The sequence below is a fragment of the Vidua macroura genome, chromosome 21 (assembly GCF_024509145.1).
Source record: "Vidua macroura isolate BioBank_ID:100142 chromosome 21, ASM2450914v1, whole genome shotgun sequence".
Taxonomy (NCBI): domain Eukaryota; kingdom Metazoa; phylum Chordata; class Aves; order Passeriformes; family Viduidae; genus Vidua; species Vidua macroura.
In genome coordinates, this window is record NC_071591.1 from 2313247 (window position 1) to 2340282 (window position 27036).

At 54.2% G+C, this 27036-nt stretch overlaps 1 protein-coding gene across 4 annotated transcripts in view; it reads left to right on the forward strand.

Annotated features, from left to right (window-relative positions):
- The window catches only part of KCNT1 (potassium sodium-activated channel subfamily T member 1), a 79489-nt gene that overhangs the window by 19733 nt on the left and 32720 nt on the right, over nucleotides 1-27036 (forward strand). For 2 of the 4 annotated variants that reach the window (XM_053996497.1, XM_053996499.1), the window contains exon 1: nucleotides 17521-17669. The exons of the other annotated variants lie outside the window; for them this stretch is intronic. In XM_053996497.1, the coding sequence (XP_053852472.1) occupies nucleotides 17521-17669 (149 nt within the window). Of the gene's footprint in view, nucleotides 1-17520; nucleotides 17670-27036 lie in introns of those variants that run through there. 4 annotated transcript variants of the gene reach the window in all.

Here is a 27036-nt window from a genome sequence, read left to right on the forward strand (position 1 = left end):
GGGGGAATGGGCTTGAAAGAGAAAGCAGCATTTCCAGGTGTTGAAGACACCTGTCTGAGTGAAGGGGGGAGCACGGGCAGGGGGTCTGCAGGTGCTTGGTGAGGTGGGCACGTTCCCAGGGCAGCCCCTGGGGGCTGGTGTTGACCTAACTCATGGCAAATTAGACACATGGGCAAGAGGAATTGTGTTACCCCCCTCAACCAGTCGTACAGGACACGCTGGAAGTCCTACCTGGAAAATTTCCTGGCAAGCAGAGCGCAGAGGGGCATGAGAAATGCTGGAGTCTTGGCTCCTGCCGTGGCTAACTGGGACAAAGCTCCTTCCACGTGGCCTTGGCGTGGCTCTGGAGCCTGGCGGGGCATCTCTGGTGGCTCCTGTTGTGGCCTTGGTGCTTCTCTCTGCCAGGGGCTCCTTGGAGCTCCTGTGCCACTTCAGCTGCTGGGAAAGGGCAGGGAGCAGCTCCCAGATGGGAGCCAGGGGAGAAGCCTGGTTGGATGTCAAAGCTTGGCAGGGATCTCCCAGGGTCTGTTCAGCACCACGAGTGTGAGTCGGGTGCACGCTCCTGCTGAGGCAACGCTGGTGTTTGTCAGCACAGCAAGGCCCCGTGCCTGCAGGAATCCCCAGCAGGGTTTCCTGCTGGAAAACCTGGGATGTGCTGCTTTAGGCGAGGCTGGAAGGTCGGGCTGAGACCAAAGCTGTCACCAGTGCTGTAGTGACAGCACGAGAAACAACTTGGCAGCCGTAGCTGTAATTGCAGAGAATGCATTAAATTTTACTGCTGTGTTTTCCCACCACTTTCTCTCATCGCAGTTGCATCTTTGTTCCCAAGGGAAATAATTTATTGCTGTTCTGAAGGTGTTGCTCATTGCTTTTCCTCTGCACAACCTGTTCAGTGCCTGGCTGTGTGCAGGCAGCTCAGGCATCTCGCAGCCTTGGGGGACACAGAGGTTCCACTCCCTCTGTACCCAGCCCTGTAGTCAGCCCTGTGCTGGTGCCAGCCCTGCTCAGGTGTGAGCTGCTCTCCCTCAGACCCCTGTGTGGCCGTGGGGAAAGAGATCACCAGCAGAGCCTGAATAACTTGGTTAGTGAGTGCTGCTGCACATGCTCCTGCGAGGCATCTCACTCATTTTATTGCAGTCTGTGCAGCAGAGGGGCTTAGTCAGGAATAAAAGGCTGGAATTTGAATCCAAACATCTCTGATTGTGAGAAGTCCCACTGAGCAATCCTTTACTATTTTAGCACTGCTTATCAAGAGAGAGGAGAACACGTTGCCAGTGAAGCCCTGCAGCGAGCACAGATTTCCCTGCCATGCTGCATTTGCCTCTGCTCCACTGGCACTTGTCTGGATCCAGAGCAGGGGTGGAGGTGTTCGTGTGCAAATAAAAGACCTCATCTTGCTCCTGGCTGACAGCTCAGAGTGGGTCACACAGGCTCTGGGCAAGGCTCTTGCCAGCTGTTCCCAGGTTGCCCACCAGTGCAGCCTCCCAGTCCCCAAATCTGGAGATTTCCTCCATTATCAGTCCATTAATTTGCTGCATTGCTGCAATTAAAAAAAAGAAAATTATCTTTCAGAGAGTTCAGAGTTTAGATTCCGTTGCTACATCACACTTTGTATCAATTAATAACGTTGAATTTCATCAGCTCCGTGACCTCGTTTCTTCTCTTTGTGAAGCTTTTTGTTGCCATTTTAGCAAATTTATGGCTGGCTGTTTTACTGCAGGGAGATGATCAAAGTCCAGCCCGCTGGAGCAGGCAGGTCCCTGTGGTGCCACTCGGTGGGGAGGTGGCAGACTCTGCTCTCTGGTCTGTCCCCACAACCTCATTGGCAATGTCCTAAGATCTCCCCTGCATAGCCAGAGGGCTGGAAGGAGGTTTTCAGGGTTGCAAATCCCCTGGCAGGTTCAGCATTTCCCCTTTAATTATTCTAGGTGATAAATAATTGATCATGAAGAAGTTTGTGGTGGTGGAGTTGAAATGCAGGGCCTTGGTGAGGCAGAAATGCCACAGGTGTTAGCACATTACCAGCAGATTAGAGGAATGTTTCCCAATGTTCAATGTTTTCCAAACTTCTCAAACTCAGAAAACTTGTCCTTTAAAGCCTGAGGCCTGAGCTAGTGGGTGAAGCAATGCTTGCAAGTGTTTTTAAGAGTTATTTTCTGTTCTAAAACACCATCAGCCATGTGGAGCAGGGGCAGACGGGCTCTGCAAGGGCCATCCGTGGCTCTCTGGAAGAACTCCAGGAGCTTTGAGCTGGCTTTGCCTCGTTGGACTTGCACTGGGGCCACAATTGCTTGGTCTTGCTTCTGCCTTGCTCCAGACAGACCAGCTGCTCGTGTCCCTTCAGGAGACAGCCTGGAGCTGTTTGCTGACCGCCAAACAGGACATGGAAATGATGTTTTGTGAGAGGAAGGCGAGGAGCAAAGTTTGTGCATGGGCACAACACCTCGGGGTTGGGACAGCGCCAGGGCCATCCCTCTGTGGTCAGTCCCGACGTGCTGGGTGCCAGCCCTCAGTGTAGGGATGGAAGTTCCTGCAGCCAGATGCATTTTCTGCATTTTCAGGGTACCTGGCGCTGGTGTTTTTCCTGCGATGTTTTCCCCCATGGAACAGGATCCCTCCAAGCCACGGAGAGGGCGCGTCCTGCTGCTGCTCTCCCCATCCCCATGGCCTGCTTGTTTTCCCTGCCTGCAGCAGGTGTGTGGGAGTGCAGGGATGTGGAACACGATGCACCAGGAGCCATGCAGGGTTCAGAGCCGGGCCAGGCCGTGGGCGCAGCCGGAGGGAAGGGAGGAAGGAAGGAGGGATGGGGGGGAGGGACAGCAGCACACGCTGCGGGGGCGGGCGGCTCTGAGGTCAGCGGTGGAGTGAAACAGCCATGAATTAACCGGGGGAGGTGACTGACTGAAGTGTGGGGACACAGCCAGGCGTCCCTCAGTGAAGCTGGGAGCTTCAATCACATCTTTCCTTCGTGGTGCTGCTCTTCTGATGGACTCAAATCCCACCTGATGCGAGATAAGAAATAGGGAGGGTTGGGTGTGTACCTGTGTTGGTGCAGAAATAACCTGGTTTTCTCCATGGAGCTGGGCTCTGGTGAGGTGCTGCCTGCCCCGTGTCACTGTGCCACCGTGTCACTGTGCCACCGTGCCCTTGTGTGTGTGGCACGCTCTGGTGGGCTGGAGCTCCCTGGCACCGGGGCTGCTGTAGGGTGAGGAGCAGGGCTAGGATTCATCCCTCGGGACCCTTCTGCCACCCAGAGAGGGGTTTGTGTCCCTGGCCGGGGGGCTGGGTGTCACATGGAGGGGTGGAGCAGAGGCAGGTGTCCCCTGAGCTCTGCACACCTCCTGCTGTCACTGCGGGTGTCCATCCCAGACACAAGCTGTCCCTTGTGTGGCATCTCTGCCCTGGCCCGCTGGGGCTGCCAGAGTCTGTCCCCCTCTCCACTGCTTTGCCGGGCAGGATTTCGTGCTGCTGCTGTCACCGGTTCCTTTGTCACGGATGGTTTTTGCTGCTGCTCTGCCATCTCGCTGCGGAGGGGCCCTCTGGAGGCCAGCGCGCTCACCACTCCTGTCCAGCTCCTCCACGAATCCAGGCAAACTGGCATTTTCTTATTCTCTCCTGGACCCTCTGTTGTCACCTGTCTTTGAGCTTTTGGTGGTAGCTTTAAGTAAAGCTGGCTGCCGTGGAGGGTTTGTCCCTGAGACGCTGGATACGCTGTCTGTGGGGTCTAGGGGAGTGAGGAGTGGGTCTGTCCTCATCTCCTGTCCAGGCAGCCCCCCCCAGCCGCTCTGCCGAGGCTGGAAACTGGGATCCTCCACCCAGCCAGCGTCCTGAGGAAGGTGCTGCCATCCTCCTGTCTGCACGTCCCAAACTCTTGGAGTTAAACGTGGCTCTGCAGGTTGAATCCTCCCTTCCTCGTGCGCTGCTTTCTCTCCTCTTCCCATTTGAGGCTCCCTCAAACCCGGTCCTGGTCTGCAGAGGGCCGTGATGAGTTCCCCTCTCCAGGATGGGCTTTGTCCCTCTCCTGCACCGCTGGGGATGGACACGGGTGCTGTGTGCTCTCAGGCGCTGCTTCAACAGCAGAATTCTTAAAAAAGCTTCGCTTTAAGGCGAGGCCAACCCCAAGCACGCCCTCTGTGAGTGACTGGGATCTGCAGGGGTTCGTGGCGTCTGGGTGTGGATTTCTCTGGGCGGTGATCCCCCTGCCCCGCACCCCGTGGCTCCCAGGGGAAGTTCCCCAGCTCGTTCCCGTTCCCATTCCGGGGCTGTCGGGCTGGTGTTTCCCCATCCCGGAGCGCTGGGGCTCGGCAGGAGCACTGCGGAGGCCGCGGCTGTGTTTGGATTAGACACCTCTGCCGCGCTTCCTGCAGCCCACGCAGCCTCCAGAGCAGCCGAGTGTGGCTCTGCAAATTTAGCAGCTCCCTCCAGGCAGGGAGCTCTCCTTTCTGGGCCGTGGGCAGAGCCACGGAGCTGCTGTGCGCGGCTCACTCCCGATGTGCCGCGGGTGACAATTGGCAAAGCCATTCCTTCCCTTGAGCTTTGCTGCAAAGAGTTTCTGCCTTCAGAAGTGGACTTTGCAAAAGCCCCGAGTGCTGCTCCCAGCCCTGGGTGAGCCTCGGCCACGGGGCAGTGCCCCTGTGGCTCCGGCACCCGCTGCTGGGGTGCCAGGGAGCAGCTGGAGCTTGGTGGCTCCGTGCAGGTATGTGCCACCTCCCCGGTGGCAGGAGCTGTCAGGGAAAAGGTCTCCTCTGTCTAGGAGAGATGAATATTTCTGGGGAGCAGGTGGTGAAGATGTTTAGCAAATGTCAGCTTGAGACCTTGCCATCCTGTGGGCAGGAGTGACATTGCTGAGAAATGTGTTATCCTGTCAGAAAGCAGCAAAAAAAATCCCCCAGGGAAATGTTTACGAGCGAGGCAGGGCTTTGCCAAAAGTGGGCGTTTTTCCACCACGGAGCCTCACGGAGCGTGAGCTCCTGGGAGCAGTGGGAATCCTGCTCCAGCTCGCATCACTCTTATCTGGCTGAGCCGCTCCGCCTTAGTGCTGAACGCCTCAATCACTCCCCAGAGCGACTGAATTCCAGAGTGGCCTTTTCACTGATGCACCGTGTTGGTTTGTAGGTGAGCAAAAAGCAGTTTAAACAGAAAAGGGCCCTGCAGATGGGCACCAAATACAGCTTTTCAGAGCTACAACACTGCCTAAAACTCCTTTCAGACAAACTCTGCTTGTGGTGGCATTGCAGAGACCGAGAGAAACTCGTTTGCCCAGTGTCCAGCATCAATGTGTGAAGTGCATAATTGCATCTGGGCTGAGAGCTCCGTATGGGAGTATTGTTTGAAAATTTTCTCGTTTAATAAAATGGGTGCTAATTGGCTCTTAGAAGAGAGTTCAATTGGAATAATTGGCATGGACACTCGTGTTAATTTAGTTTGGTGTTTCTAATGCACAGTCACGGTGTTTGCTCAAGAACAGAAGTGGGGATTAGGTGGTGCCCATATTTCTCAGCAAGAAGTTGCAGCTGGGCTCTGGGAAGGCATTTATTGGGGGAAGCTGTTCAGTTACTGTTCTTGAAGTTGGATTTTGGAGATGGATTTGCTTCATTACAGCTTGATGCAATCACACCCCTGCTGCTGAGAGTCGAGGCCTTCTCTGACAATTCAGTTCCCAGTTCAGATGATTTGGGATGGGTCTTTCTGCTCGTCTGGAGCAGCTCCAGCTCCTTGGCCCAGGGACATCCCTGTCCTGAGGTGCTCACACACATGTGTGCAGGAATGTGCTCACTCGTGAGCCAGCACACAAGGAAGGGGAAGTCCATGTTCTCTACCCAGCCCTTCATCCCTGCTTCTCTCAAGTCTCTCAAGACCCATCAGTTCCAGGTCAGTAAATCAGCACCATGAGGTTTTTCTGTGTGGAAAAAGATTTTACAGTCTCTTTCCAGAGCAGAGATACCTCAAGCTGTCATCTCAGAGCTGTTCAGGGACTGCCATGAGCTGGAGGCTCTGCTGCAGGAGCTGCTGCTCTGTGCGGTCACTGAGAGTGTCAGATGGTCACACAAAAGCCATTACAGCTCCTCAGCCTCTTCCAGAGCTGTAGTTTAACAATTTTTTTCCTTTTCATCTTCCTCCAAAATGCTTTTAAAGCTCGGTATTGTCACTTTGTTTAGATTCTTCTCACACAGTGACTGCACTCAGAACTGCCCAGTGCTGATGGGCAGATTTATTGCCAGCAGCTATTGTGCGAAAATTGAGAGGAAAAACAATTTTCTAGGCAGCTCTTGTTGGGCCTCTAATGGGAAATATTTCTTTCGTGCTAAGAACTTGTAAATGGTTTTTAGTGCCGGATGCTGTGCTCTGTGCCTCAGGAATGCTCAGCCTTGCAGGGTTCAGCAGCACAAATGTCTCTGCTTGCAGACACGTGCCGACCTCACTGCGCAGGCACGAGGGCTGCATTCCTTCCCAACGGTGAGAGTTCACAAGAAAACCCACCAAAAACTCTGACAAAGAGCAAAGCTCGGATCTCAGACCCCAGGGAGTGAGCGAAATGAGTGAGGATTGGGATTTTGGCAGGAGGGAGGAGGCAGAGAAGGGATGTTCCTCTCTGTAGCAGGGAATTGTGAGACTGAGAGCAGAGGCTGGGTGAGTCCCGTGCCCTTTTCCAGCGCTGTGTTTGGATGTGCTGCTGGAATCCCCCGTTCCCTTTCAAAGGAGGATTCACAAGAGGCACAGCGAGTGCTGCTGTTCCAGCATGGGTTAGCGAGCACAGGAGAGCACCAAGATCCTATTTGGGACCTCATGGCTGCTTTTACTGAGAAACTTTGGTGAGCTGGAACAATTACCCAAACTTTTAAGGCCTTTTTTCCCCTCTAAGCTTTTTATGCTCTGTTTCCCACAGGCAGATTTTAGGGAGAGAAAGGAGTACAGCTGAACATGCTGGTGAAGATATTAATCATGATATAATTCAATTTTAATTCCATTAGACACCTTTAGTGATCAGGGAGTTTCTCACTTGGTTTAATCGACTCTTTTCCAGATGATGAAGCTGCAAGCTCTGTCACTTGTTATAAATGTCTGTTTATTAAACCATCCTTCGTCCTAAAAGCCTTTGCCTGGCCAGGATGGATATAAATGGAGAGGATGATGTTTGCAGTTCAGTCTTTAAGGAGACACTGTGTAAAAAATTGCAGCCTTCTCTTTTTCATTTTTGTGTCTTTATGTGAGAGATGAGAACAGGCCAAGGCATTTTTTCTTTTGCTGTGCTTTTTTCTTTTTGCTGTAAATGTTCAAGGCAGCCAAGATCTGTGAAACAGCATTTGCTGTCACACCAGCTCCAGGAGTGGATATTCCCTTTCCACCAGATGATTTGGTCATGGCAGTTGAACCAAAAGCTGATGGGCAGATAAGGGCAATGGTCAATAATAATTTAAAATCCTTTTGTGGCTTTAGTTCACCTTTGGCTCCTGTCCTGGCTCGGCAGACAGCTCTGACATGTGTGAGGCACCTCTGGGGGAAATTCCAGGAGTTTTCGTGCAAAATTTCCTGGCTCCTCTTCCTCAGGGACACAGTTTCACACATCCTTGCCTTTTCCTTTTCATGCCTCAGGGCTGACCCCTTTGTTTGGCTGGGTGTGGAAAGAGAGATGGTTTTTGTCACATCCACGGCAGCACCTGTGTGACTTGGGCATTGCAATCACCTGGCTGCAGGTGGCTCTGGCACTTCCCCTGGCTGCAGGTGGCTCTGGCACTTCCCCTGGCTGCAGGGCCTCCTGGCTCCCAGCAGAACCCACAGCTACAGCAGGATGTTGATGGGTAAGCAAATTTTTCCTCATTGAAGTTAAAATAAGGAACGTTCTTGGAGATCAATGGTCTGGCACAACCCCCTGTTCTAGTCCTGCCCACACAGCCTGATGAGGCTGTCACAGACTCCATGGAGTTCATGCCTCATTTCTGCAGCACACTGTGAATTCCTCTTTATGGGGACTTGCCATTTTCTCTGTCTTATATAATGTATTACAAAAAGAATGCTGAGAGAAATGAAAAAATGCATGGGAAATGGTACCTGGCATCATCCAGCGACCCTGGGGAGGGAAGAAAATGTTATTACCATGACACATAACTGGCAGTGCTGATGGAGAGCCCCAAAGCCAAAATTTCTTCTTTGAATGTCAATCATTTTCCTTGGATTTTTTTAGAAGTTTTATGGAAGTTTTTAGATGCTAAAATTCTCCACATTTTTCAGCAGAAACCCTTAGCACCATTTAATAGGCAGACACTGCTCTGCACCACATAACAATTTCAATACTTTAAAAGCAAAGCTGCTGCAAGAACATATTGAAAAGGGAAAAAAAAAAAAAAAAAAAAAAAGGGGGCTTGGAATCTTTTAAAACTGCAGAGTGGGAATCACTCTGGCATTTTGAAAGTCCCTGTGAAATTACTTCCTGCTGAGCTCTGCCAGGCGGCTCAGGGGTGTTTGCAGCAGCGAGGGCGCTCGTCTCCATCCCAGCATCGCCGGCTCTCCTCCAGGCACTTTGCTGCTGGGCACGAAACCAAATTCCAGAAGGGTTCGTGAGAGGTGCGTGGGGAGCACGAGGCGCCTCTCCAGCCTGTCCCATCCCCTGGGAGAAGCTGGGGTGAATCCCGGGGGAGCAGGGTGTCCCCCTGGGGCTGCCTGTGGTGGGAAGGTGCCCCCGGGGCTGTGGCTGTTGCCTGTCCTGCCCTTGGTCACTGAGGGTGCCCAGAGCATCCCTGTCCTTTCTCCAGGTGCTGGCTCAGCCCCCTGCAGGAGGAGGACACCGAGGGGGGAATCCCGGCCTTGGAGGCACCCGCGGGACTCAGGCCTGGGAGAGGCTGGAGGGACATTGAGGAATTGCCACGGTAATTAAGGCTCTGGAGGGACATTAAGGATTTTGCCACACGGGGTGGTTTTTCTGCTCCTCCTGTCCCGCAGCTCGGGCACGGGGCTTCTCCTGCCCCGCTCCTCCTGCGGGCATCGCCAGCGGTACCCAGGGGCGTTTCCAAGGTGTTTTCAGACAGGTGGCAAAGCGCTGCACGAACGCTTAAAGCCATAAACATCTCTGGTGCAAAGATCGTCCCTGCTGGGAGGCAGCGAACAGCAGCTGCTGGCGGGGGAGGGCGGTGCTTTGGGGCTGGGGGAGCCCGGAGCCCCCCAGCTCCTCCCGGCCGGGTTTGGGTGCTGCCCTGGCACCTCCAACCAGCCGGGTTTGGGTGCTGCCCTGGCACCTCCAACCAGCCGGGTTTGGGTGCTGCCCTGACACCTGCTCAGCTCCTCCTGGCTGGATTTGGGTGCTGCCCTGGCACCTCCAACCAGCCGGGTTTGGGTGCTGCCCTGGCACCTCCAACCAGCCGGGTTTGGGTGCTGCCCTGGCACCTCCAACCAGCTGGGTTTGGGTGCTGCCCTGCCACCTCCAACCAGCCGGGTTTGGGTGCTGCCCTGGCACCTTCAACCAGCCGGGTTTGGGTGCTGCCCTGCAGCTCCTCCCAGCCGGGTTTGGGTGCTGCCCTGGCACCTCCAACCAGCCGGATTTGGGTGCTGCCCTGGCACCTGCTCAGCTCCTCCCGGCTGGGTTTGGGTGCTGCCCTGCAGCTCCTCCCAGCTGTATTTGGGTGCTGCCCTGCATCTCCTCCCAGACGGGTTTGGGTGCTGCCCTGCATCTCCTCCCGGCTGGATTTGGGTGCTGCCCTGCTCAGCTCCTCCCGGCCGGGTCTGGGTGCTGCCCTGGCACCTCCTCTGCGCATCGCCGCCTCCCCTCGCCGCCGTGCCCGCATTGCTCCGCTCGCTGCGCAGCCGGGGCTGACTCATGCTCGGGGAGCGCTGCCCGGCCCCGGCTGCCAGCCCTGCCTGGGTGAGGACCCGGCGCCGCTCTCATTAAATCTTGGGAAGCAGAGAGTGACCCCGTTATGTACTCACCTGGAAAAGTGACTTGGCCGTGCCTCATTACTGTGCTCTGCCTGGAGGCTTCTCATGCTTCCCTTGCAGATATATATATATTTAGATTTTACCCGAGGGCTTTTAATTTCCTCGCTGGCTTGAGCAGCTGCGACAGGTACACACTTACCTCCCCTTTTTCCTCCGGCCATTTTAACCTGCCACCGGCTTTGTTAAGGACTAGGAGGGGATTGGGAGTCACTGAAACGCTTCAGGGTCTCATTGCTCTGCTTGTGAGCCTGTCAAATGCACCCAGGAGTGGGAACGGTGTCAGCAGCATCGTGGCTTTGTAGGGAGGTTTGTTCAGCAGCTGCTCGGGCGTGCTCTATTTCTCCTTCTCCCTGCTAAGCAGTCCCGAGTTGCCACACTGTGTTTGCAGCTTTCGTGTTCGTCGCTGATGAGCCACACTTAGAGAGGTAAAAATGGCTTTGCAAAGGCTGCGATGACAGTTCTGGGATTCAGCGGTTACATAAGGGCTGCTCCGGCTCCCGGGGAGCCACCCGGGGAAGGGGAGCTGCCCTCCCTGCTCCCCGCCAGCCAAAAAGAGGGGTTCTGTTTGGGAATCACCTCCATCCATGAGGACACGGCTGCCGGGCGCCAGCTGAGCCCCCCGCAGTGGGAGCAGCCTCCTGGCTCTGGGTGGGAGGGAGATTTCAGGGCACTGCTCCTATTACTGGGCAGTTTCTGGAGTTCTTGGTCCTCTCCTTTGAACCCTAACATTTGGAAGTCGTCAGCATTTGAAATATTAATGCAGGGTACACTGGCAAGAGGAGAGAAATCAAAGGCTCTTCTGGTATCAGCCCGTCCCCCTCTGGGCTCACAGCCTGCCTGCAAGCTCTGGATGTGTTTTCTTACTTTACATAATTTTTCCATCTCTCTCCATCAGCCCAGCTCTTCAAAGGCTTCCTTCTGTTTCCAGCTCTCTTGCAGCTGCTAAATGCACTCTCCTCTCTGCTTTCCAAAGTGCTCCTCCTTCCCCAAAACTCCATTGCTCCAGTTTATTGGAGAAGTCTCCCAAACTCTGCTGAGGGGTCGCTGGGCGATGCAGGAGCTGCTGCCTGGAGCTGTTTGGTTCTGCTGCCTGGCTCAGCTGCCAAGGCTAAATGGGGAAAGCGAGGGAATGAAACACAGGCAGTGAATTTCTGCCTGTGTCATGCAAATCTTCCTGGTGTTTGCTGTGGCCCCACTTGGCCAAAGGTTTCTGCAGGTGTGTGATGGTGTCAGTGAATATCGGTGTTCCCCCACTCTCCTGGTGGGTTTCTTTGGTTTGCCAGGATGCCAAGGACCCCCCAGAAGTGCAGTGGGGATGGAGCAGCCCCCCCAGGCCCACCGTGGTGGGAGCTGATCCCACAGAGATCCTTGGAGGTGAGTCCCCTCCAAAGGTGGACGTGGCTGTGGCTGAGACTCCGGAACGGAGAGAGGGAATTTGGTTCCGCTGTGATTTTGGCAGCAGCACTCAGCCCAGCTGCTGTCCCAGCCAGATGCTGTGATGACAGAAATCCCTGCAGTCTGTGAACTTTTCCTGAAATGCTTTTAATGACAGTTTAATAATAACACTTAGTGCTCGGTACAGAGCTTCTCACCCCTGGAAGCGCAAGGCTTTCGTGAGAAGGGTAGGGACCATTATCCCCCCTGTGAGCGGGGGGGAAGAGCTGCTTTTATTTGTGAGCCTAATTATAACAAGTGGAATTAATCAACTTTTCATATGAATGGCGTTGCTTTTTAAAGACAAATGTCAGAAAGGAGTCCTAGAGAGCTCGAAGTGGTGTAGATCCATCTGATGGCTTCTCAGGGAACTCGTCAGAGCCTGTGGAGCAAAGGCATTAACCCTGCCAAGGCAGAGGGAGGAGGGAGCAGAAAGGCGAGGCAAGGCAGGGCACAGTGTGGGTTTGCTGGTGCCCTGGGTCCTGCTCAGGGGGTGTTTCTGAAAGCTGCTGCTGCCCCAGCCCTGTTGTGTGTTGTTCCCCCTGTCCTTCCCCTCTCCAGATGCTCAAAGCCCCACTGCTTGGGAATATTCTCCCAGCTCCTGAGTGTCCTCTGATCCTTAGTGCTCTCTCCATGTAGTGCATGGAGGAATTCCATTGAAACAAGTACTTTAGTCATTGATTAGTTTCTTAGTGGGAGGACTCAAAGAGGCCATAACCTCTTCCTGTGAAGTCACTGAGTTTTGGGTGTTTTCCCCCTCTTCTCTGTCCTGCTCCACATCCCCCTGGTGCATCCTGGCCCTCCCCAGCCTGCAGGGAGCCCAGGCAGGAGGAGGCTTGTTTTGGCTGGGGCCTCTTGGTGTGACAGTAATGGGCAGTGAGTGACCAAGGCCTGTGAGTGCAGGTGGGAGAGCCCCTGAGATGCTTTCAGTGCTGCCCTGCTGCTCACAGCCCATTACCGGAGGGACTCGCCTCCAAGGACGCCAAAATCCTGGGACATCCTCCCATTGCCTTTGGCACTCAGCTGCAGGGAGTGGGGAAGGCAGGACCCACCACCCCGGGGCACAGAGGGCACAGGAGCTTCAAGGCAGGACTCGTGTGTGAGTGCTTTGAATTGCAAAGCGTGGCTGGGGCGTCCCCTGGCCCTGCCCTGCTCCAGCAGCACCAGCTCCACAGATCCGTGTCTCTCCCAGGGGATCAGCCCCAGCTCACCTGGATGCACCTCTCTGGGAGTGGCAGGTAGGAGTCATCCTCCACCCCGGCTTTCTGCAGCCCCTCAGGAGGGATCTGCTCCTCTGAGCATTTCAAATTTCACCTTTGACAGAGCCCTGCTGGCTCTCCCAGCTGAGCTCCTGCTCCCATGCCAGGGAGGACCTTCCTCTCCAGGCTAATGGAAAGAAAATGAAGAGAAGTTTTTTTTTTAATTGACTCGGGATCAATAGATAAAAGTATTTCCTAAAAGCACTTTTATTAATAAATACCTACATAAATCCCTTCCCAGGCATTTGCTGTATGTTGTAATATCTACAATCTGAGTTAATCAATGTATTGGTATTGCATGTTTGACTGTGAAAGGAACTGGAGCTCTCTGGGTTCAAGTTTCTAACTGTAATTCCAGGAGCTGATGGATAGTCAGAAATCCTGGCAGAAGGACCTGTTTTGGTAGGAAAAGAGTTCCTTGGGGCACTCTTGAGCAGGGTGTGCTGTTAGGGGAGCGGGTGAGGGCATCCTGGCTGTCCCAGAGGGCTCTGAGCGTGTCCATGTGTGTGTGGGAGCAGCTCTGGCACTGCGCAGGCAGGGAAAGGCCAAGTTCTACACAGAGAAAGAGGATGAAGCACCAACATTTTTTATTTTTTAAAATTTTTTTCTTTTTGGCAAATTTACTATTTTCACTGAGACAAATGTCAGAGGAAAAAACATTCTGGTGAGGAAGCAGAAGCTCGTTTTTCTGTGATTTTAACTTCCCATTGGGATAGAGAACGATTAGTGAGTAGAGAAAAAAAAAAAAAAAATCTTTAGAATTCCTGAGAAACATGGGCATTTCCAGGCAGTTCTGCTGCAGAGGGATATTTCAGCTGGTGTTTTTTGTGGCTTGGCTGCAGGGTCCTCGGTGGGAAGGCTCTGCCTGAGCCTTGGCAGCCTCCAAACCTTGGCAGCTTTCGAAAAGCAATTCTGCAGAGTGCCTGGTGACAATGTAGGGCATTCCCTGGCAGCTCGGGGCAGAGCTGGTGCATGTGCACTTTGTGAAAAACACTCCAGCAAGAGGCTGTGCCAGGCAGCTTTGTGCATTTAACTGAGCATTAGTGGCCCTCTGAGGTTTATCGAGCTGATAATGTCATGCTGTGACATTTGTTGGGGTCTTGGAATACAGGAGGTGATTGTGGCAGTCACAAATTACGTGGGATCTTGTTTTTCCTTGCTGTTATTAAATAAAGGGAGGTCAGGGTTGCTCTGCAAAGGCACAGAAACACAGAGGGGCCATGCAGGGAAAGGTGATTTTCCTAGAGCTGCTTGCCAAGTGTGGCCAGGGGTTCCTGGAGGGATAATAATGAGCATTAATGGCTTTTCAGCTCGGGGTCCCTGGAGTTAACACTTTATTTGTATGAACACAGCCCTTCCTCAGAGCAGCAGCCCTGGTAACATCTCCTGTGAGGCTCTGACTGCTCAAGCTCTTCTTCCAAAGTGTGTTTACCCACCCAGGTTACTTCTTGTGGGCTTGGAATGGTCTTTGCAGAGCTGATTCCTTTCAAGGTTTTACAATACATTAACCCGGCTTTCCCTGAAGAGGTCTTGCAAACTAACACCCTTGGGTTGTGTCTCAGCAGAGCAGGTTTGTTTGCCAGAAAATGGGAAAAACTCAACCCTTTCCTGTATCATCAGCTACTTCTAATGGACAGGGTGATGCTTTATTATTAATAAGTTGGATACGTGAGTAAAGGGAGTTTTGGCAGCCAGGACTGAAAGTGGCCTGAAAAAAAGGAGAATATTTAACAATGCAGTTGCTGTGGATTCAATTAAGATTCTACTTCTTTCTTAATCTTATTTTCTGAAATATTATTACCCCTGCAACTGCTGCTCAGCAGTTCCCAGCCACCTCTCCAGCCCCCGGCACAGCAGTGGTCTCTGCATAATGTGGATGCTGAAATGAGAAATCAGCACTTTGTAATGGGCTCTCAAACTAAAATTAAACATCAGTTTCCTGGCTTGCAGTCAGATGGTTGGCATTCAGCTGGCCCGGGAAGTGTTTCTGGACCAGAGGAATTCTTCTTTGGGCTTTGATGTTGCCGAGGTTGTGTTTTGTTGGGTTTCCCCCCCCGGGACTCCCTTGGAGGACGTGCTGTGCAAACAAGGTGCTCCATGTGGAGCTTGCTGCTGTGTCCCCTGGGCAGAGGCACAGAGGATGTCCCTGCAGAGCTGGCTCAGGTGACAGCCACGGCTCTTTCTAGGAACAGGCTGTTTCCCTGCCAGAGGGAGTGTCCTGGGTGTACTGGGTGTACTGGGCTGCCTTTGCTCGCACTTTCTGCTTCACCCCTGCTCCCCTGTGCTTCTGGACACAACAGGAGTCTGCTGTGGGGGCCGGGAGGGGCGAGGCTGCTGGGCTCTGGGCCTTTGGGTGATGTGGGGAACGCGCTGCATTGCTGAGAGTGTTTTCTGATGGAAGCACAGCAGAGGAGCTGCTCTGGCAGCTCAGGGCAGGGCTGAGCGCTCCGAGTCGCCCTGGGGGATCAGCCGGGCTCTCAGAGGTTCTGCTCAGCGCTGGGACACCTCTCCTCTCCCCCAGAAGGGGAATATTTGCTCTGACCCACAGCCCCGGTTGCAGTTTCTCGTGGGCTGGGGTCAGATCATTCCCCTCGCTCTGGGTTTCCTGTCTTGGTTCGTGTTTAAGCACTTGACAGAAAAGGCGACTTCGTGGAGAGGCTTCTGTGGGCAGGATCTGAGCTCCTCACGGGGCTCTTTGTGCTTTTTGTCACCTTCTGCACAGCACAAGTGTGACAGGAGAGTTTATATGTTCTGTTAAAATTCCCCAGGTCTTTCCCTAATCCCTCTTCTGTGCCTGCTGCTGTGTGAGGGCATTGGTGCTGAGATTAATGACTTAAGCCTAAACTCCTTTTCACATCTAATTTCAAGCCTAAAATTAATGTTCTTCTGCAGTTAGGAATACAATACAATATGGAATTCGTCCAAAAAGAGACACCTGATTGCCCCATCCCAGTGGCTCTCTGGTCCAGGAGGATTTATCAGAGCACACTCAAACCCAGAGGGCTGACAGATTAAATTTGGTGTTTGAGGACAAGACCCCGAAGTAAAGAGATGTGGAGCGATGAGATGAAGAGTCTGAATCAAATAATGAAGCAGAAAGGAATGACTTGGGTGGAAAATTAATGTATTGAGCTAATGAATCATTTCGAGGCAAAACAAGAAATTAAATGTACGCTGAAAGCTGGCACATTAAGCAAAGGGCTGCGGGTTTTTATCCATTTTGCATTTCAAAATGCAGAAACAAAGTATGTCGGATGGTGAAATCCCATTGAGAAATAATGCTGTGAGCAGGGAAACCAGGATCTGGTTAACAAGAAATGGGGACTTGGGGGGACTGCCTTTGTGCCACGGGGCAAATGATGGCTGGGTACTGGTGTCGGGGGCAAGAGCAGAGGGCAGAGCTCAGCGTGCCTGACAGCTCCTGGCAGCAGAGAGGGAGCAAAGGACTGGCCTTTTCTTCCCAGCATTTGGCACAGGACGATGATTCTGGGTGTTCTGACAGCCTGGCAGGGGGTGGGAGGTGTGGTTAGGGCATGGAGCTGTGCCAAAGGGAATTGTCAGCGTTTCACTCTGAAAGGAAAGTACTTTGGAGCCCAGAATTCCCATGCAGGGCAGCTCCTGCCCTGCTCTCCCAGCCAGCCTCCTCACAGCTGCAGGTCCCAGGCTCTGCCCTGACCCTTCCAGTCAATGCCTCGACTTTTTGTACAGCAACATTTAAAGGAATCCCGGAGCCTGACGATTCGCATTGGTTTAGGTCACGACGTGGTGACCACCGGTGAACTCATTCTTTATTTCCAGCCTGCAAAGGGGCAGCACCGCGCTGCAGTGGGGCTGGGCCGTGGGGCAGCCCTGGTGTGATGGGTTGGCACCACTTGGGGTGGGGCTGGGGCGCTGGGGGTGGCACGGCAGGAGCTGGGTGGCACTGACGCCGCGGTGCTGCGGTGGCACTGCTGTCCGCGGTGCTGAGCCCTGCGCCCCACGCAGGCTCCAAGATGCTTTTTTGCTCCCGGCTGCCATCGAACACAAGCAGGAGCAGCTCTGCACTGGTGGCATTCCCAAAGCAGGGAAGGATCCACGATCCTTTCCCCCCAGTCCCACCCGTGCGCTCAGGGGTTCTCTCCAGCTCAGCTCTCCCCTGGCCACGGTGAATTCCCTTTTCTGTTGGATATCTTGACAAATCCATGCCAAGAGTGTTGAAGGAGCAGCAGCTTTTGCTGTCACCTGAAGAGGGAAGCGTGAGTCACTCCGGGACAGGTGACATGCACCTGCCTGGCCAGGTGAGCAGGAACTGAGCCCTGCTGGCCACTCTGAGGGAGCAGCAGTAAGTTCCTCTCTGGCTTGGTTCCCAGAGGGTGCATTTAGGAGGGGACAGAGCTCTGCTGCTTCATGTCTGAGAGAGCCAAACCTGCTGAGTCTGTTCCCTGGCACGCAGCGTGCACGCTGCTCTGTACACAGAGGGATAAGATAAAATAGCTTCCTCCTCCTCATGTTGCTACCGAAAAAACAGCGATGGGGAAAAAAAATAATCCTTCAGCCCCTGCCCTGCCTGTGGTGATAAGAGCAGTGCAATCCTTCTTTTGACAGAGTCAGGCAAGGCAATTTCATTATTTAGCAAACAAAGCCCTTTCAGAGATTTCTGCATCGTGGACGTTTTCTCGGCGGTTTTGCACCAAATTTGTTGCAGCAGCAAGGCCGGAGAGTTTGCCTTGACTCCCCTCACTACCAAAATAAATGTACAGGGCAGGATTGTTCCACTGAGCAGCCGTGACTGGGGAGAGAGAAGAAGGAAGGAGATGGTACGTGCCGACAGCTCTAAACTGATTGCGGTGAGGATTGCTATGTATGAGAGAGTTCAGGGGGGAAACAGGAGGAAGTCACAGAGGCAGCCAAGGCTCGCAGGATGGCAAGAGCCAAGCTGAAGAATTCCCCTTCAGAGAGCAATTCCCATGTCAAAACTGTCCCACCAGCGACGACAGAAGATGCCCACGGGGTGAGCCCCTTGTTACCGTCTCGGAGGATGGGATCCATGGGGAGTGATGTCGGACAAAGGTATTGCAGGACTGCAGTGCTGCGTGGGGAGGCTGGGTGGGGGAGGCTGCACCTTTTATCTTTTCAATGAGAGGGAAAGGATTAGTGCCTCCACGGGCTGGAGGGGTGGTGGATCAAATCCTTTGGAGAGCTATGTTAAAGAGCCACGCCAGCTCTAAAGTTGTGTTATGAAATAGGGAGCTGGAGCAGAAGGAAACCAGTTCCTTTAAATTTTTTATAGGTGCTTCTTGATTTTTTTTCTCTTTTATATGCCTAAAGCATGTCTGAATGACAACCTAAGACCGTGGGGCTGCCACACACCACTGTTAACTTGCACTGCACCTTCCCTGTGCAGTATAAACCCCGAGCTTATTTACACTGCTAACGCCACGGTACGCACTGTGCATTAGCACCATGTTTGTGTGGCAGGAGAGATGCTCGGTTGCCCATCTGAGCAATAATTCATTTGTAACTGCAATAAAAAAAAAAAAAAAAAAGCTGCCATAGGAAATGCTGCAGCCTTCCTGCAAGCACAGAGCTGAGTGTAGAGAGAGGAAGGAGCTGTTTTCCAGGAGGAGGAGAACGCTTTGCGCTGCACTGGGATCTCAGGGATTCAGAAGGAGCCAGGTCCCCTAGTTACGATGAGGATGCAAATGTCACTAATTCAGTTCTCGTTCTGTTCGTTCCATTTTCTGTTTCATTCTTTTCCCACCATCTACCCAGCCCATCTTTCAGCCCATCCGTGCTGCCTCACCTGTGACTGTGTACTGTATGTCTTCGAGGATGTAATTTGGTGCAAATGAGCTCGGTAGGAAAGCTCCTGCTCGGGTGGGGGGGGGGGGGATTTTACTTGTTTGATTTAGGCTGGAATGAATTAATGCCTCAGCTTCTGCCTCTTGGCATATCTGGGGGGAGGGTGGCACCGAGCCAGGACCAGCAGCTGAGGTGCCCTCCGGGGAAGCCGAGGAGGGAGGCGTGTGCTGGGGAGCGCCAGCGCGGCTGCTGCCGGTGCCGAGCCGTGCCGGGCACATGCTCCAGTCTCCAGGTCTGGGAGGCAGAGTCCTGGCACACTGAGGAGCTGGGAGCGTGTGCCCCTGGTGTGGTGTGCCAGCCCTCCAGATGGCTCCGGAGCCGGGGCTCTGGTGAGCAAACACTGGGAGCTGGTGGGGCGCTGCCTCTGACTCTGCCAGGCAAGGGCTCACACGTGTGAAGGCTGAGAGCTGGGCATCGTGGGGTGCAGCGGGACTAAATCCCTGGAGCTGGTGTGGTCTCGGAATGTTTTGGCAGTCTGGGTCTGCTCCCGGTGCTGGTCAGGCTGTTTGTGGTCTGGTTTTGTGCCTTGTTTCGTTGCTGTAAAAAGGCACCAAGGCTGGACCTGTCCTGGGGGTACCTGAATCTCTGAGGGCACATCCTGAGCACCACTGTGGGCAAAGCCTTTGGAACAAGACTGCTTCCTCTCTGTGCTCTTCCAAGTTCTGCTGGTGTCCCCTCAGGACAGGGTCAGTGGCCAAACCAGATGTGTAGGGGCCAGAAAAATACATCTGGGAGACTGCTACAAACTCATTCCACTGATCAGCAGTGATCAAACATCCAAGAGGGGTTTCTCCTCTCTGGCACCCAGGGGCCTGGTGGATTCCTGCCCAAGTCCAGGGGGCCCACCAGGATCATCCCAGGGCTGATCCTCCTTGTCTTGTGTGGGAGCACAGCATAAAGCAGGGACGCTGCAAGGCGCTATTGGATCTGGAGGGCAACGATTCCAAAAATTGCATCACTACGGTGTTTCGGTGGACCCTCGAGAGAAGGTGCCCCAGGGCTGTATAAAGACCAAATTCCCTGGGTTTCGCAGGGATTTTAAGTGATTTGCTGCAATCTTGTTGTAAGAGACTGCTGCTGTGAGGTGGAGAAGTTGGTGGAACTCTTTGACACCCCTGTGCAGAGCCCTGCCAGCCGCAGCCTGCGGTGCCTGGACTCTCTCTGCCAGGATCTCCTCCTTCCCTGGGCACTGCTTCCCAACAGTGAGTTGGCAATTAAGGTTGAGATCTCTGCACTTCTCTTCCCCTGCTGCAACCAAGGCAGGAAGATTGGTTTGGAAGGGATGAGCAGCGAGTTTGTGAGTCTGTGTCTCCCAAAGCCAGACTCCAGCAGCGTTACCAAGTCTGCAGTGACAATTGTCCCTGGGAGCTGGGAGCGAATTTCCAGGTGATGGTGGAAGGAGATGTGTGTTACAGGGTGTTCTCAGGATGCAAATGATTCCTCCTGATGATTGAAGCCAGGGAAATCTATTCTCACCTACTTTATTTATCTCCTTTCTCTGAGTCACTGCAGCATCTCAGTGCTTTTAGGGGTTCCCAGTCAAAACAGGAGGAAAAGATTTGAATTCATCTGAGGAAAAACCACTCCACAGCTTGGGAGCAAAAAGGGGAATTCAGGACTGCCCCTGGGCATCCAGGACAGGGATATTTTCCTGTGTCTGGTGACCTGCAGGTGGGATGGGACAAGCCCATGTGGAAGTATCCTCCAGCAAAGAGGCTTGGAGTTATTTCTGTGTGCCAGGGCTTGCTGTGAGATGGGGATGGAGCTGGGAGCCTCCTGGCCACGCAGACCAGCTGCCTGGGCACTGAGACTGCCCTGGCACCAGGTGATAGTGACTGGAAGCAGCCAGGAGAGGCTGAGTCTCTTCCCTGCAAGCCAGGCTTTTCCTGAGGCAGGTTTGTCCCTTGTGCCGGAGGGATTGAAAGGGAGAGGTGTGAGGGGAAGCAGAGCTGCACAGGACACTCTGTGTTTGGGCAGGAGCTGCTGGCAGGGGGCAGGACATGCAAACATCTGTTTGGATCCCTTTTCATGGACCGGTGATCTCCCTGCAGCACCCGAGGTGTGGGTTTAAAAACACAAACAAAGGTTTTTACAAGATAACCATGTCCTGTTTGTGCAGCTCTGCTGGAAGCAGGGGAAGCTCTGACCACTGCCTGTCCCCAGGGCACACTGGGGCTCCGGAGGGATTGCAAACATTCCTGTTTGGTGTCTGGTTTGGACACCCTGCCTCAGCCCTTGGCAGGGCTCTGAGTCCCCTCCCTGTCCCCTGGGCCCCACCTCAGCTCCTTCAGCTGTGTTTGTTGAGCTGCTGGGAACAGAATTGTGAGCTGCTGAGGTTTGGGAGGAGGATTAGCATTGCAGAGGAGCTGGGCTTGGACAGGACCTGCAGGGCTCTGCTCCAAAGCTGGACTGGCTTTAAAGTTGTCCCAGCTGGTTCAGGACCAGCCCTGCTGAGTTCTGAACATCTCACCGGACATTTCCCAGCTTCTTTGGGTGCTGGGTTTGTTCATTCTCAGGTGAATAATTGCTCCCTTGCTGCATCTTGTACCTGTTCCCTCTTGTCCTTTTGCTGTGTGTCCCACAGGAGCTGGCTGCTCCTTTCCCGTTGGGCAGCCCAAGGCAGCAGCTGGATCCTTCCCTCCCTTTTCTTTCTCCTTCAGGCTGCACCCTCCCACCCCCCACAGCCTCGCCTCGTCTCTCAGTTTGAGATATTTTTGGCAGGAACAAATGGGACCCTGCTTCAGCCCCGTTGCAGTCAACAAGGTGGCTGCAGTCTCCTCAGTGGGAACGAGCAGCACTCTGCTAGGCCGAGCTTAACGCGAGGCTCTTGGAGGTAAAGCACTCCAGAGAGTGAGGAATTCACCCAAACGTGTCTGAAAATAGAATTTCTGACCGATGGATGTTTGTTCCCCCTCAGGGGCAGCCTGGAATTAACAAACAGCTAAATGTGGGTTTTGTTGCCTGACATTTGCACACAAAGGAACCACAGAGAGGTCCAGTCTGGCCAGTGCAACCACTACAGCCACTCAGTGCTTGCAGGAGCTCTCCAGGTGAGGCTCTCCATAGGATACAATTCCCTGCTGAACCATCGCCATGCTTGGAATTCCCTCCTGCAGGGACAGGAAGTCAATTTATTTATTTTTAACGTTTCTTTAACAAAAGCCTTTTCCAGCAAAGACCTTTCAGAGCCCTCTCTCTGTCCTCAGCAAATGCCAAGTGCTGGTTTGCTGCCTCAGCTCTGGGTGAGGTGGTTTTGTGCAGGAGAAATGCTGTGCCAGGGGCATCCCCTGTGTGGGGTTTGCCCACCCCTGCCCAGCTCCAGCCTTGGGTCTTCTGCCGCTTCTGGGCTGGCTGGGGATGAGGGTTTGTACCAGAAATCCGAGCAGGCTGTGGCTGGAGGTGTCAGGATGGTCTGTGCCCGACCTGGCCCCTGCACTGCCCTGTCTGAGCTGGGGTGACAAAGTGACAGTGTCACTTTGTGAGGGAGGGCAGGACCAGCATGGCTGGGGGAGCATTTAAAAGAGAATCTGAGGGATCTGACATATTTTTCTCATTAAGTTCTTTGGCTTTGATGTGCTTTGCTCTGCTGGGCTGGGCAGCCCAGGCTGGGATGTGATTTTTGGGGTCTCTCAGGGTGGAGGGCACCGGGCTGTGCCTGTTTGCTGGCAGCGTGTTGATCTCTGCCCACGCTGGAGCATCTCCCAGCCCTGGGGTCCAAGCACCCAGCCCTCCCCTGGGTCTGTGCCCTCTATGCCCAGGGAGGGCTGAGCATCTCCTCTCCTGCCAGCCATGGCCGTGCTTCCCTTGGGCTCTTCTGCCAGGCCAGGGAGGCGGCCCTGCTGACGCTTCTGGGCACTTCTCTGGGGGATGCTGAGGGTGTTTTCAGGGCAGGGAGCTCAGTGCTATCGGGGCAAGATGCAAATGCAGGGATCCTGGTGATCAGGACACGATCCCAAACGCTGCTGACAGCCGCCATCCCTCACTCTGGGCAGAGCTGTTCATCAGCACGGCAGCGATTCCTCCCCGGGCTGCAGAGTCAGGGCTGGAGCCCGGCTGCTTCTTTTCCTTGCCCCGGGGCTGCTGGAACAGCCCCAAAGTGCTGGGATGGCCTCGAGCCCTGCTCCTGCTGCCGGCTTTGTGGCCACTCCTCTGCAGGGACAGCCCTGACATCCCGGTGTCCCACCCCGAGCCCCCTCCAGCTGTCGGATGTGTTGGTGGCTGCTCCTGTGCCTGCGCTCCCATTTCTCAAACCCAGGCTCACTCTGGCAGAAAGGGCTTGCCCTGTGGGCACGGGGCGATGCCAGCCCCGAGCTGGGTGCTGGGGGGAGCGGGATGAGGTTGGGAAGTGCTGAGCTCTCCTCCCACGGCCCTGGGGAGCCGCCAGCACCGCTGAGGATCTCGGTGCCCTACATAGCCCTGACAGGCAGACACGATCCTCACCTAAAGATGCCACACTCAGCACTCGCACTTGGGCTCCTGCTCTGTCTATTTTAGGATCCTCATCCCCATCAGGTCCCATCAGGGCACAGGGATTAGCAGGTTCCCCCCTCAGGGGAGGCTTTCCTGCTTGCTGTAAGAGTGGCACCCCTCTGAGTGGGCCGTGAGGGTCCATGGCACGCCAGGGTCTCGTATCCCACCTCCAAACTTGCCCACAGTCTTTCCCCCACAAGGATCAGTCACTTGGCAGGACTGCAGGGACTCATTTAGCTCATTAGCAAAGGCAGGGAGCTGTGTGTCAGAGCAGCCTGAGCATCTGCAGGGCCTTTTTGCCCAGGCTTGGCAGTGCCTGCCCTCTCCATCTACCTTGTAGCCAGGTGGGATCGGACTCTTCTCCCAAGAAACAATCACTAGGAGAAGAGGAAATGGCCTCAAGTTGTGCCTGGGGAGATTTAGGTTGGATTTGGGGCAGCATTTCTTTACCAAAAGGGTTGTGCATAGGTGGAGTCCCCATGCCTGGAGGGATCTGAATGATGTGATTGTGGCTGTGGGCACATGGCTTAGTGGCAGGCTTGGCAGCGCTGGGGGTAAGGTCTGATGATGGATTCGGTGACCTTAGAGGTCCTTTCCAACCTCAATGAATCTGTGGCTGATTCTGGGAGAGGCACAACCTTCTGGAAGGCCACTACAGGCCAGGCTGGACACTGGGCTGGGAACAGCCTGTCCGGCTGCAGCCAGCGCTGCTGCGGCTCTGGCGCCGCGCCTGCTGCTGCCCAAACTTTATGTGTTTGAGCTGTGATGTGGCTTTTGCAGAGGAATGCCGAGGAAAAGTGCTCCTGTGATTAAAGCAGCGCCCCGGGGAGGCAGCTGAGCCCACCCTCGGTGAGCTGCTCTGCCCCGAGGCACCTCTGCAGCTGTCTGCAGGTGCTGGTGGCTTTTCCAGGTGTCCACCAGCACAGCTGGCTGAGTTCCTCCACACCAGGGGTGCTGGAGGCTCAAGCCCCTTCCCTGGGGTCATCCCTGCTCCATCGCAGCGCGGGAAGGGGAGCTGCCCTTCCCTCCCCTCTCGCAGGGGTTTGTGAGCAGACGTGTGCCTCTTCCTCCCGCTTTCCCCTTCCTCTTGCTCGTTCCTTCTCCCCCTCTTTACTTTCTTTTTTCATCTCCTCCCATCTGTCCTTCTCACATCAGGCTATTTTGGGCTGAGTTTCTCACTGTCAGTATGGTAGGAACCGTGGTGCAGCTCCAGTCTCTAGAGGATGAACACTGCTTCGGGAAGCCTCCCCAGGCACTTACCTTGCTTGGCTCATCTTCACCCCCCTGCCTTGACCCTGTCATGAAGGCATTTCCAGATCAGGGTGAAAAGGCATTAAATCCTTCCCAGAGCCAGGGGAGAAAGTCATCAGATTTAATTCCTTTCCACCTTGGTCTTGAAATGCCTCTGAGCCTTGCAAGCAGTTATTAAAGCAGCCTGAAGCCAGGAGTGCTGTTGGCAGGTCATTACTTGCGTCTGCAACTTCCAGAGGCTTCAAGTCAGGGCATGAATGTTTTTGTTTGTTTGTTTGGAAAGGATGGCTGTAAATTGAATAGGAAATTCACCACCAGAAGTGAATTTTTAATGCTCTTCATTTACCAAAAGTTCGGGAGCCAGTGGTGAAGGCGCAGAGTTTGCTGGGAGGGAACAGGTCCCTGTGTGAGCTGGGCTGGGCTGGGCTGTGCTGGGCTGGGCTGGGCTGTGCTGCTCTCTCCCTCTGAGCATCCTGGAGCACCTGGAACACAGGGACAGCATTTGGCCTCAAATTACCTGCATGAGGCACACGAGCTAAGTGCCCCCCATGTCCCACAGCGCCCTGGCAGAGCTGGAGGAGAGCTGGGGCTTGGGGCTGGCTGCCTTCCCCCCTGGAGAGAAGGGAGCTGGTTCTGCTGGCCCAGTTCTCGGGGTTCTGGAGCCCAGGGGTGCTGTGCACACCCTGCCCAGCTCGGGGGGGACCTGCCTCTGCTGGGAGGAGCTGGAGGCAGAGCTGAGGAGGCAGGATGAGGTGGAAGGTGCTGCTCAGCCGAGGAGCTGCCTCCAGCATGGGTGGGCAGGTGATTGCTCTCTCTTTTACATAAGCAAGCTTTATTATGGCTTTGTTCTAATAATAAACGTGCCTTTGTCTCCTCACCTTCTAATAAAACCTTCCCCTTTTGTCAGGGGCTGTAGCTTGAAAGGTGGGGGCAGACCTGTCTCTGAAGCAGCCAAGAAGTTCCTTCCCCCTCTGCTTCTCTCCTTTCTCCCACCCTTCCCTGCTCTGCTCTTCTGTCTGGGAGGTGCTGCTTGTGCCAGCCAGCAGCCTGGCATGGTGGTTGGTGCTTGGCAGCACCCAGGGGCCTCAGCTTGCCCCGTGTGGGGACAGCTCTGCTCTCCCAGCCCCTGGATCCTGCAGGGGAGCCAAGGTCCTTTGGTTGCCTGTGCCGTCGTTGTTTTCCAGGGGAATGAGGTGAGCCGAGGTTTGTCTGCTCTCATGGAGCCAGATCTGGATGGAATAAAAAGGTCAGTTTGAAGTAGATAATCTAAAACACATTAAAAGCCAGAGTAACCTTTCTGACTCCATTAAGTGGCTTATGTTCTGTATGGTATAAATCACTGTTAAAGCGTTTTTGGGATCTCCAGATGAGATTTGGAATGGTTTTTAGTTTTCTTAGAGAAATCTCCATATTTTCTCAGCAATTGTTGTGAGAATTTGGGTGCCTGGTGGGAAGAAGGAGACATTTCAGTGGGATACCTCAAATCACTTCTTCCCTCTGTGACCAGCACAGCCAAGTTCACTCATTTGGGAGCCAAAGGCACCTTTTTGTAACCAAAAAAGGATTATTTTATTGCATGTGCTTTAACCACGGCACAGCGTGGCCAAAGCCACCCTTGGGGAGGTTTATGTGTGTCCATGACTTTGGAATCCCTTTTGCCCGTGGTGCCTCCATGTGAGTGAGGTGTTTATTGTCCTCCTGAGCCCGTGGATTTGGGGGAAGGAATCCTGGGAATCTCCCTGGCTCACCCCAGGGAGAAGGAGCTTCTGCAGGACCCCGCTGATCTGTGTGGCTTTGTGCCTTTGCTGTCTGGCTTTCGGGAGGGTTGCTCTGCAGCTGGAATTGGCTCCTGTTCCCCCACCCTTCCCGGCTGCCAGCTGGCACCAGATTAGGAGAAAACCAAATCATTCGCTGATTCTGTCCCCGTGGGCATCCCTGTGAGGCAGCAAAGGCCACTGCTCAAAACCAGAGGCAGGCGAGGGGCCCGAGCAGCCCCTGCTGCTAACGTGGGATAATCCAATTGAGCTGCAGGGAGCCTGAGCTGGCAGCTCCTTCCCCAGGCTCTGCAGCTGGAGAAAATCCGGGCTGCTGGGCAGGAATAAATGCCAGGGTTGCTCTGAGGCATGACACAGCTGTAGAGCCACCCCAGGGCTTGTTCTTGCTGTGGGAGGTGGCACAAGAGACCACTTTGGTGTGAATTGACTTAATGCTCCACGAGAAAGCTGGAAATGAGCAGGGAAGAGGGGGAAATGGCAGGAGGGAGCAGGGCAGGAGCTGAGCCCAGAGAAGAAAAAGCTCTGGGGAGATCCTACAGCAGCCTCCAGTGAAAGGGGCTCCAAAAGAGCTGGAGAAGGACTTTGGATAAGGGCTTGGAGTGACAGGATGAGGGGGAATGGCTTCACGCTGACAGACAGCAGGGCTGGATTAAATAGTGGGGAGAAATCCTTCCCTGTGAGGGTGGGGAGGCCCTGGCACAGGGTGCCCCATCTCTGGCAGTGTCCAAGGCCAGGTTGGACAGGGCTTGGAGCAGCCTGGGATAGAGGAAGGAGCAATGAGCTCCTCCCAGGCTCTGCACAGACCAGAGCCCAGGAGCAGGAGCAAAATAAATCCTGTCCCAGGGAGGCTGCTCCTCGTAGCTGAGGGATGGATCAGCTTCCTTTTGGCTTGCATTCCTGCTGAAATGTGAATTTATTGCTTTTATTTAGTTTGAACTGTGCTGGAGTGCTGCAGCCTTGTAAAGCAAAAGCAAAATGCAAGAAAAATCTTTATGGTCTGCAGTGGCCCCCTTGGCTGTGATGATATTTCTCGGTGTCCCTGGCTCGCAGTAAATCAAGAAAGGAGAGAGGGAACTGCT